The 12,123-nt window shown below is 38.1% G+C and overlaps 1 protein-coding gene across 1 annotated transcript in view; it reads left to right on the forward strand.

Annotated features, from left to right (window-relative positions):
* Positions 1-1,520: 1,520 nt before the first annotated feature.
* Positions 1,521-12,123, forward strand: part of LOC125834209 (uncharacterized) — a 38,803-nt gene continuing 28,200 nt past the window's right edge. The window contains exons 1-2 of the mRNA XM_049513378.1: positions 1,521-2,358; positions 7,726-7,841. Coding sequence (XP_049369335.1) covers positions 1,550-2,358; positions 7,726-7,841 — 925 coding nt within the window. The 5' untranslated portion in view covers positions 1,521-1,549. The remainder of the gene's footprint in view (positions 2,359-7,725; positions 7,842-12,123) is intronic.

Below are 12,123 nucleotides of genomic sequence, written 5' to 3' on the forward strand. Positions count from 1 at the left end.
AATGGTATACATAACCATCAAAACTAAATCTAATCAATGGTAGTAACCATAACATTTTCATTTGGACGTACGAATAATAAAATATTCATATTGTTGCTCACATCCTTCACATGGACAAGAAGAGCATTTGATGTTAGATGAGGAAGCAACACTAGCAAAAGATTGAGTTATTGCCATAGATGAAGCTCCTTGTGACATTTTATCAACAAGGGAAATAAAAAAAGCTTGAGAGTTTACAACTGATTATAAAATATTAAGGGTAGCAATTTATACTTATGTTAACACAGATGAATATTTTGTTGCCACATCTGTACCTTTTGTTGCCACATTTGTACCTTTTGTTGACACAGATGAATAAACTGTTGACACAGATGATCATTCTGTTGCTCTAACACGTAGGTGACATGTTCCAACATATGATAACTATGTTGGAATATGTACCAACATATCATCAATATGTTGCAACATACGTCACAAGATGAACAAAATGTTGGACAACTGAACAAAACTAAAATTCTACAATCATATGAACAAAATGATCACAAAAAGAAGAACAAAAGCAACAAAAAGGCTCTTTACTGAACAACAACAAAAATGACTCTTCACATATACATTTCCTAAAAATTAGGGTTTTTTTGGGTTTGTCGATTTTCTTTCAAAAACAAAAATAATATGTACCATTGCACTATTATTCAATTTTCATATCTATTGAGCGATTTCTTGTTCATTAATTCAAGAAAAGAACTTAGTATCAAGAGTGTGTTGTTCGAAATTGTAAAATCTTTCAAGAAAATGACTTACCCGTTTTAAATCGAACACGACCTTCACTTCAAAAAGAGAGAGAGAGAGTGACGACCGGAGATGAGGAGGAAGATAATGGGGGAGAATGATCGGATTTTTTAAGGAAGAAGAAGAAGAGAAGAACGTTGGAGAGAAGAAGAGAGAAAATTCTATTTTCTTTTAATATTTCTTTTTAAATAGAAAGTTTAAAATGTAGTGATTTTTTGAATTTTATAAAAGATTAGAAAGTTTTGAAAATGTTAATTTGGTCACAAAGCAACTTACTTACCTTTTTAAGTGGATTTGATCATTTTTTGATCAAAGAGTCACAAAAAACCAAAGACTTATTGACACCTTTCATTTAATTTTCTCGCGTGACATTTAGCATACAGTAATAGTGCGCTTTGTGTTATTTGGTCTTTAACTAATCAGTTAGATGAAATTGTCCCATAAGGGAAAAGACTAGGTGGGTCCATAATGACATTATAAAGTAGTAAGTTGTGTTGAGGTGAGAAAGCTTGTTGATGGTCCATCTCCATGGCAAATTTCAATTTTCATCGAAAGAGAAACAAAATGGAAAGCGCAGGTGTCATCCTGTCTTTTTCTCTTTCCACCGAACTCTTCGCAAGCCCCTTTTCTCTCCTCCACCTGTTCTCTTCTTCTCCCCATATATTATATTTCCATTTCAATCAAATTCTGCTATTTTGTCACTGCAGAAATCATTACTTTCCCCTCTATTTCTCGTGTCTGATGAGTTTATATATATATTATGGCCATTACATTGATTTACCTTTTCGTCTTCTTCCACGTTTGCTTTTTCTTTGTTTCAGCATCACTTTCTGATTTTTCAATTCTTGATTACAATTTCGATTCCGATCCATTCAAAGCTGACTATGCACCCCCATCACCACCACCACCCTCTCCACCACCCCACCCTCCCTCACTCACATGCCATGAATTGCAAGGTATTGGCTCACTCAACACAACATGTCAGCTCAATTACAACGTCAATTTCACACGTGATGTGTACCTTGAAGGAACAGGAAATTTGTTTATTCTTCAAGGGGTTCTTCTCAGTTGCCAGGTTCCTTCTTGTTCCATTACCATTAACATAACCGGAAACCTTAAGCTTAAGGCTAATGCCAGAATTTTAGCTGGCTCGGTGTATATAGTGGCAGGAAATGCGAGTTTCATTAGTGGGTCCCTCATAAATGTAACGGGATTAGCCGGTGACCCACCGGAGCAATCAACCGGAACACCTAAGGATTATCAGGGTGGTGGTGGAGGCCATGGGGGTAGAGGGGCCAGCTGTGTTATGGATAATAAGAAGCTCCCAGAAGACGTTTGGGGAGGAGATACTTATTCTTGGAAGTCATTGGAACAACCTTTCAGCTATGGAAGTAAAGGGCAGAGTACTAATAAGGAGGATAATTATGGAGGTAATGGGGGTGGGAAGATCTGGTTGGACGTCAACAACGTTTTCGATGCTTGCGGAACTCTTTTGGCTGATGGAGGGGATGCTGGAATCAAAGGAGGTGGTGGCTCTGGTGGCAGTATTTACATCAAGTCCAAGAAAATGTAATATAATACAAACTTCTCTTGTTCTTTGTTGAGTATACTATTTTTCATTTAACGTCTATATATGCTGACATTACAAAAGATTTCTACACTACTAGTGCAGTTTGACTGTAGCATGTCACTTCTGAAGTTTTGCTGGTTACCAGCCAGTACCTGTTTATATAGGGAACTGGTTGTGTTTAGCTTTTAACTAACCATACAATGTACAATTTTCTTCACCTATACTTCGCCTTACACTTTACAGGCCAACTATGTTTGTCTGAAGATGGTATGCATGTTTTCCCATCATAAATATTGTCCCTCTTGTCTTCTTTGACAATTGATTCTTGTTCTAGTGATAGAGACTTTTATTGCCAACCGTCGAGTTGGGAGGTTGAGTTATGTAGAGGGGAAGTTAAAACATTGTTAATCCTCTTGGAGGGGTAATCCCTATTTTAAACACAGAGTTGCTGGATGAAGGTTCAATTACACTAGTAGGAATATAAACCTAAACATCTCTTATTGAGTTTCAATTTAAGGGGGTCATGCTTCCTTCATTAAATTAGAGTTTTTCTGAAGAGGTGTGGAAGGTATGAGGGAATACAACTTGTTTTCCTAGGAGAGGTGGGGAAAAACTTTATCCCCTTTTTCGACCTAGAAACTGAAAAAGAATTCTAATTAGAGAAAAAGAAGAAGAAACTACAGGAGACCCTATCTTATTAAATGGAAAATGATGAGTTGAGCAAATAGAAATGCCAAATCATTGTAGATTTCATAGCAGAATTCTCTGTTGAAAGTTCCTCACATACTCTGGATTGGAGGCTTATAGCTCAATTTTACTGGGACAGTCTATTCCCTGTTATATTTATCATTTCTGGATATACTCTAACTTAGCACCAGACCTGACAAAACCCACATGATTGCATGGTGTATCTGTTTAAGTATATGAAACCAAAAGCTAAAGTTGATGTCACGCAAATAAATATGAAGAGATGAAAACATTTTCTGAGTTTCTAATAAGCCAAAGGAACGAATCTCTAGGAGATATATCTTTACACAAAGTAACCATTACCGGGTGGCTGGTGTGAACATATTGTTGTCTTTTCCATTAGTGACTGTGGTCAATATCTTTGTATATCTTCGCTTTATTAGATTGATGGGAGATACCCCAATGTAGAAAGTATCTTAGCCTCTTTTGCCAAAAGCCAAGTGAAGCAGTTAACTGCCCCAAGGCTATCCCCTTGATGTAACACGGGACCTAGAATCACGAGTGACCCCAAGCTAACCCTGTATCTGGCATATATCAAGCATACTAAGAATAACTGAATAAAACATGTACTATTCAGAAGCTAAACAATAGATAACTGGAAAATGGGGAATACCCATCTAGTTTGAAGGTATAAAACATACTACAAATGGCATATATCAAGCATACTGAGAATAACTAAATAAAACATGTACTATGCGGAAGCTAAACAATAGATAACTGGAAAATGGGGAATACCCATCTAGTCTGAATGTATAAAACATACTACAAGTTTAATAACACTGAAAGTTCAAACTTAACAAGTCAAGCCGATACTACTACTATGTATGAAAAAGCCTCTAACTGAGTTGAGTTGTTGGGACATGCCCCAGCTAACTCTAACAAAAATGAAAACTGAATAAGAAGACTAAAATGAAAGCATGTCTATTGTCCTCGGAATATGAGGACTCACCACTGAAGCTGCTGAGTGCGGACCGAGAATCGATCTAAGCGCGATCTGGATGCTGAGTACCTGAACCTACATCATAAAAAGATGTAGCGTAGAGTATGCATCAGTACTTTCAAAGTACTGAGCATGCAGAATATAGATACTAAGCTGAACAAACATATATATAAGCTGAAACAAGGCATAACTGAGCAATGTTGTAAACTGAGCAAGAATATACATACTGAAAACATAACTGAAATGCTTAACTGAATGCAATGACCAAGTACTAATCATGAACAAGACATGCTAAACTGAATTCTGAAGTATATACTGAAAATCGGTCAAATGCACTAAGAGTCTGACTGTGGGAGCTACTATTAACCGACATAAAACCACGTGAGCTAAACGTGGAGTTCGATGCATATGCCCCATCGAGAGGACCCAATATACCTTGCTAGGGGTATAAAGACATGACTGATGTGATCACTAATCTGATGCCCAAAATAGGGGACTTATACTCTTACGGGGGCACGTAGTTCTGGGACTATGAGGGGTACGCTGAAACCTAGTCCAACTCAGTGCTAAGTCTACTCCTAACTTAATATGTATATGACACAAATGTAACTGGAATACTGAATAACTCAAAATACTGACATGCAATTTGTGAATGCAACATTTATGTACGGATAATGTGACATTCAAAATCTGGGGCATGATTATCTGTTTAACTGACCTAGCAAGTATAATCCATGAACTAAGAGAATTTATACAAACTAGGGTTCTGAGTTTCATACAAGGAACTAAACAACGTTTCCAAGAAACATGCTATGTCGATTTAGGATACTACCACAGCTAAATCACAGTATATATCCAAGGTTTTAAAAACCCTAAGTCTAATAAGATATGGAGAATCAAGGAACTGGCTAAATTCTAGGGACCTAGTGGATGAAAGTAACACACTAGTGAAATCCCACATACTTGGTAACGAAATCTACGGAGAAATCCTTCGATTTCGGGGCTGAAACTTGAAGCAAACCTTTTGACTATTCTTGGGAAAACTGGCGCCTCTTTCTTTTCTTTTCGCTCTAAGTTTGGATGATTTTTTGTGAATAAAGGTTTTAGTTAGGTTCTGACTAGATTATTAGGCTTAAGCGGAGTAAAACGACGTAGTTTAGGTATTAAACGATGTAGTTTAATGCCCAATGCATAGGGGAAAACACCAAAACAACCCTGACTTAAAAGCTGACGAGGCCCTTCCACAGAGCCACTGACGGCCCGTCAAAGGGACCACGGCCCGTCAAGTGGGTCGTGGTTCTTGGCCAGGGTCTACTGGTTCTGGGAGGTCCATCCACGAGCCATACTACGGACCGTGTGAAGGACCACGGACCGTGAAGGCCACCGTGGTTCTTCACTTGGGCTGGGGGTCTACTGGATCAGGACGACAGACCCATCCACGGCCCGTCATCAAGACCACGGCCCGTGGAGGGCTCCGTGGTTTGATGCCTGAATCGTGGTGGCTCTGCCTCACATCCATGAGCCTTCCCACGGCCCATGAAGGGTCCCGTGGTCCAGCACACTTCTGGGTGGGTGTGAACCACGAGCATGTCAATGGATCGTGGTTCCTTTCACTGTCCGTTGAACCCTTCCGTGGTTCACCAAAATTTCGTTCAGGATTGTTTGGTGCTGAGGTGTTACATCAACTTTGCAAGGAATCTTTGGCTTCCAAATCATCTTCCTAGACACAGGAAAACCTAAGTAAACGGGGTCATCAATTAGTCGCTGAGTGTTTTCTATGCGTGGAACAAACTGAGATAATCAACCATCTTTTTTTGCATTGCAAGTGGACAGACCAACTATGGAAGATGTTTATATGCCTAAAAGGGATCAGATGGGTTAAACTTGGAAGCATAGCGTGTGTCCTAAGATGCTGGAACAAGGATGGCATGGTAAGTAAGAAGGAGGAGAAATGGAAGATTTTCCCGACCTGTATTTGGTGGTCAGTTCGGATCGAGAGGAACAAGAGGTGTTTTGAAGGAGTACAAAGTAGTAGGGATGGCAATAGGGTGGTGCGGGGAGGGGGTGAGGCGGGTTGAGCTTAACCCGCATAATTTTTAATCCGCCCCGCCCCGCATAACAACTTTTTTCATTTTCAACCTACTCCACCCCACCCCGCCCCGCATAGACCCGCCCCGCATGAACCCACTCCGTATAACTTTTTTAATATTTTCTTTTTCTAGTTAAGTTTGATAATAAAAATAAAATTCATAAAAATAAATTCATTTTTTCATTAATTTAATAGGATAGTGACTTAAAATTTTATTTTTTAGAGGTCAATTGGAAACATGTAAGAAATTTTATTATTTTTTATTGAACCATTTTCATTTACTATCTTGAATATTTTAGTAGTTTTAAAGAAATTATATTAATATATAATGCTCTATCACTCTTATAACATGTAAGAAGTTAAAATTAGTTTGAACCCACATGAAATCACATATACCCGCAACCCACCCCGCCCCACATTAATTTTAAAAAAAACCCACTTCAACCCGCCCCGCACAATCTTAAACCCGTCCCGCCCTGCCCCATTGCCAAAGCAGCTTACAGATTCTTAATATGAATTGTTTAGGCCCATTTTTATTTTTGGTGTGAGCAAAAACTATTAGCTTAAACAGAAGATATTTTTGATGTTTTAGACTTTTTGCAAGGATGCATGTTTGCTAAAGCAGTGGTTAAGTGAAACAAAGCGCTTAACTTGTTCCACAGCAACTTTCAAGGTATAAACAAAACAGACCTTAAGAGATTCTTTAACAATACTGATAAATATACTAATAAAAAACACTGATAAGCATATCTCAACAGTTAAACTTTGGATGAGGTGTTTTAAAAAACTTATCATGGATTTTTGGTCATTCTTGACCTCCGGATATTGACATACTAAGGGGTCTATAAAGATTTAAAAACCACTTCATCCAAACTCTTATGCTCTAACTATTTCACATAATATATTTTTTTGACTTTCGAGAAATTCATCTGGAACCAACTTTTTGGGCCAACCGTAACTTTTGGAACTCAGAGGTGGTCGGCCCGCCCTTCTACCCTTTTCCACTTTATTAAAGTTGGTAGAGTCTTAAGTTTGATTTCATGCCAGCCAAAAACAGAATATGTCCACATGTTTCGCCAAAGAAAATATTTAGTCTGACAGGTGAGAGGCATATTTAAGACTTGATTAGATAAATAGTCCCTAACAATTTAATTTATATGAGGCGGTTTGCAAGAATTCAACAAAGCAAAAATCATTATCAAGTGATTATATGAGTGCCTTCTTATTGTACTTTTAGAAAATCACAATATAGTGTCCACAGTAAACTTTTCTACTTTCAGTCTATCTAATACACTGCTTGCCTGATTAAGAGGGTATTTGAATTGGATTTTAAAAAAGGTTTATAAGGTAAAAGTAAAGAGCCATAAGTTAGGATTACCCAACTTTTAGCTTCTTTTTTTTCACTCTTTGGGCCTAAAAATAAGCCAATCCAAACACCCTCTAAAATTCTAGTGTGGATTGTCATTCTTTTATGACAAGTTTCCCTATATGCTACATTTTGGTATTGTTTAAGTTATGCTATCCAATGAGTGAGGACATATCTCTTTGAGGTAGTATCATGTGTTCAAAGTTGACTTTCTTTCTAAGCAGGATAGGAGGTGGCAAAATAAGTGCTTCTGGGGGTAATGGATTTGCTGGAGGAGGTGGTGGAAGAGTTTCTGTTGAAGTTTTTAGCAGGCATGACGACTCAGAGTTCTTTGTTCATGGTATGACTAATAAAATATAGAGTTTATACTTCTCTGTCATTGATTCATAAGTCGTGTTTTCTGAGAATATTGCTTTGTATGAAAGCCATCTTTGGTTTGAGGATAGGGTTTTAAGTATTATAATATTGTGGAATCTTCAACTGAATATAAGGTTGTAGAGCATTAATAATATTTCGAAGCTGCAACATTTTTGTCAAATCAATTATGCTTCAACTGAATATACAGTAGTAGAGCATTAATAATATTTTGCCAGCTTCGATTTGTTTATCAAATCAATCATGCAGAGAGATGCAGAAGTCATGCATATCTCCTAGAGGACCAAATATGAATGTGAAGGAAGACTGCATAAATCGAGGTTTTAAGTCTTTGCTAAATGGATGTAGAAGCAAATTGCCCACCCATTTTGGATGGTAAGGATTTCCAACTTGTTGCAAGTCTTTGCTAAAGAGTGTAAAAGCAAATTGCCTGCCCATGTTGGAGGGTAAGGATTTTCGGTAATCGAAAGGCAATCTTAGAGCCACACTCTATCTACTCATCTGCCTACCCGAGGTATAGAGATTTCCTGTCACTTTAGACCAGTCCAGTGTTTAACACTTGATGCACTTTGAAAGTTAGCAGCAAATTTTCTTCAAGAGTCCAGCCTTCTAGAATCCTTTCCTTCTCCTGACGCTGAACCACAGAATAGCTCTTCCCAATGTGTTTTCTACTTGTCAATACTTGGAAATTCCCTCTTTTTTTTAAATAAGCTAAATGGAATTGCTTTGAATTACTAGGATAAGTGTGTATCATAAGCTAAAATTTAATCACTGATCATTTGTTATTATTTTTCAAATCTTAGCACGACCAAATCAGGAAATTCCCACTAATAAGCATTTACACTATGGTAGGACCTCCTTAGGAGGTATAAGGTTTTCATTAGGTTCTCCAAGCACAAATACCTTTGTTTAAGAAAACATTTTTGGTGTATGAAGTCTAATTTTGAGGATCTATCACATATGTGAACCTCCTTTTTGTGTCAATTTTGGGGACTGTGAGGGCCTGGTTTCTGTTCTCTTATTCTAGTTTCTCTTTCTCCCTCTGGCATAGATTAGAGCTTTTATTTCAGGGAAAATGGCCAGATCTACCCCTTTACTTTAAAGCATTATCTACATTTAACTTCTGTCTGAAATATAAGAGAAAAATATTAGTGAATTGTGTATCTACATTATTACATTGAGACCCAATTTATAGACACTACATTACTCTTTTTCCAACTAGGACACTACGTTACAATCATTTTTCAAGTAGGATTCTATATACTATTCTTGTTCCTACTCCTATTCTTACACTCCTCAAGCTGGTGCATACAAGTCATATGTACCGAGCTAGTTACAAGTGTGATTACTACGAGGACCAGTGAGAGACTTGGTGAAGATATCTTCAAGAAAATTGGTAAGGATTGCTTTGGACATCTGGGCGACCTCAGTTGAAAAGGAACAATTGAAAAAATATCGGAAACTTGTAAAAAATATGAGTTGTCTCAAAATCATGAGATGAGTAGATTGTGAACAAAAAAGACACCAAAAAACTGGCTAGAACAGGCTCATTCCGGCGCGTGGTCAGATCTCGTCGAAGGTGATGATCTCCTGGGAGACGCGTGGGAGGTTGATTCAATGGCGCCAGTAAAGTAGAAAATATGAGCATTTCAGAAAGTTGCAATCCCAAGAGGTATATCTTGCAAATATAGTGCTGCCAATCTTTCTACGGTCACAGGGAAGATCTTCAAATATCTTCTTATCCTTTCCATATATCCCAGTACTTGTGAGAAAACCACAACTTTACTCTTTTTGTTATACATCAATCAGAACCTTCACCATTGGTACGTGACTAGTCACTTGAATACTCGAAATTCACCGGAGTTATTTATTTGTGCAGAGTAGTTGAGACATGCATTGCATCGTTTATAGATTCGACAGACAACTTCATCATATCTATTCTAAAACTAATCTCGACTCCATTACTACATAGATATTTTAATCAAAATTATGATCAAATCTCTCTTGAAACTCGTGTCAGTCTCATTAAACATTTCTGACCTCTCTCTGATGAGTCTACCTATTCTCTCTCTTCTCCAGTCTCGAAAATTCCTACCATGAGAGATCATCAAAGGGAAGAGTAGCTTAAACCTAGATTATGGCAATGAGAAATGCCTTTGATTTCCCTTACAGGTGGAAATGGAGAGACAAACATTCTTCGTGGTTGGCACCAAGTCCGTCAAACTGGTGGACTTGTGGAAAGGAACGAAGATTTACTAGAAGAATCAAAGCCGATGAGGATAATATAAGGTGGTTTTGTGAGGTTGATGAAAGCAACTGAGGGGAAGGGAAATCTGGGTGGAAGATGGGGAAGGAAGGTACAATCTTATGTGTATACTTACCGAAGCTTCAAAAGATTTGGAAGATATGCAAGGCTAGAATCTTGGTTGGGAAATATTAGGGGTTAGTAATAATCCAGGAGCGGATAAATGAGTGGAATGGATGGATATAACAGTAACACTACTGAATTTTGTGGAGAGAGTCGGAAAACAGTGCAGTGTAGAAGACAGTCATTCATTGAAGTAACAGAAGTGAAATAGTGTCTGGATATTGAAGTGAAACTGGTCAAAAATAAAGAAGAAAAAGAGGAAGAGATAGAGGTGGAAATCGATTCAATAGACAAAAGGATGGGGAACTTGAGCATATGTCTGGTAGGAGCCTTAAACAAGCCTAATCCCAATAACTGGCATACACTACATGATTGATTTTAAAGATTGTGTAAGGTAGTGACACGAATCAAGGTCCGTTAAATACAGGATGGTCGTTTTCTGTTTGAGTTCCCGTCCAAGCATGAGGCAGAAAAATAATTAAGGCAAGGGAGTGTCGGTACTGAAGGGGAGAAGATTAATCCTGAAATGGTCGTCACAGATGACAAACATAGTCGAAGAAGTGCAAGAACCAATGGATGATTGTAGAGGGAATGCCATTGCATGTGTAGTCCGAATCTATCTTCTGAACCATTAGAGTCAGACTTGGGGGTGATGAAGAAACAAAAAGGTTGGTACATTTAAATAGGCTCGAGTATGTGTAAGCAAACCAATGGTGATACGCCAAGAAAATTGGGTATCGTCGTCAATGGGTGGAAATACAATGTGAAAATCAAGAAAAGACGAGTTGACGAGGATTGAAAAGGCTCAAAGGACAGTTCCCCGCAAGGGGGTGTTCATCAGCGACAGAGTAGTGAACCATTGTGCCAGAAACTTCGGTCAAGGGGTAATAGGCGTATTGACTCAAAGGTACACGTAGAGGAAGAGATTTGAAATTTGTAAAAAACTAAACTGCATACTAGCCAACAGCTGGTTCAAAGACGGACACAGGAACGGTTCAAGAGAATAAGTGAACTGAGCCACAGATGACAGAAGTGCCCTAGATTGAGTCTGGATTGAAAAAAGAAGGCTCCACATAGAAGAAACCCAATATAGGGAAAGTTTTAAAGATGGAGGAACAGAGAGTTCAGAGATTACACAACCTGAGCCCAGAGCAACCAGCAAAAAGAAGAATAATCAGCTGAAATAAAAAAAATCACACTGTAGTCTGAATTCTGATAGTAACAAGGGGGAAGAAGTGCAAAGCAATAATTCATTGAAGATGAAGATTTTGAGTTGGAATAATAGGGCGTTGAACAAACCAACAAGAGGAGGGACATTAAAATGTTAGTACCGCGATATTCTGCACTTTCAAGAGACAATGATTAGGGATTTTTCGAACTCCTTAGTGAGGCAAATATGGGAAATAGATGGGCTTCTTGGGCAGAAATCAAAGCAGAAGGAAGCAAGGGAGGAAAAGTGATATTATGTGATAAAGGCAGTAGAGAATGGCTGATAAACAACAGGGTATCTTTTCCATGTCGTGTTTGTTCAAAAGTTTGATAGAAAATCTCAGGTTGTATTTCACAAGTATGCCCTTGTTAAAACTCAAGCCCTGGGGCCGATGGCTTCAGTTTGACTTTTTACCAAAAAACTTGGAGCATTATCAAAGAGGACTTAATCAGAGATATGAACTACTTTTAACAAACCTACAAGTTTTTCAGAGCTTGCAATGCCTCTTCATATGGCCTTGGTTCCAAGAAAAAAAAAAGGTGCTGAAGGCTAATACACCTCAGACCAATAGTCTTGTTAGAAGTGTGTATAAAATTATGTACATACTTCTAGTTGAGAAGTTGAAAAGCGTGATGTGGAATTTGGTTTCTGCGCAGCAATCTGCATTGA

The sequence above is a fragment of the Solanum verrucosum genome, unplaced genomic scaffold (assembly GCF_900185275.1).
Source record: "Solanum verrucosum unplaced genomic scaffold, falcon-dt-bn FXZP01000190.1, whole genome shotgun sequence".
NCBI lineage: Eukaryota > Viridiplantae > Streptophyta > Magnoliopsida > Solanales > Solanaceae > Solanum > Solanum verrucosum.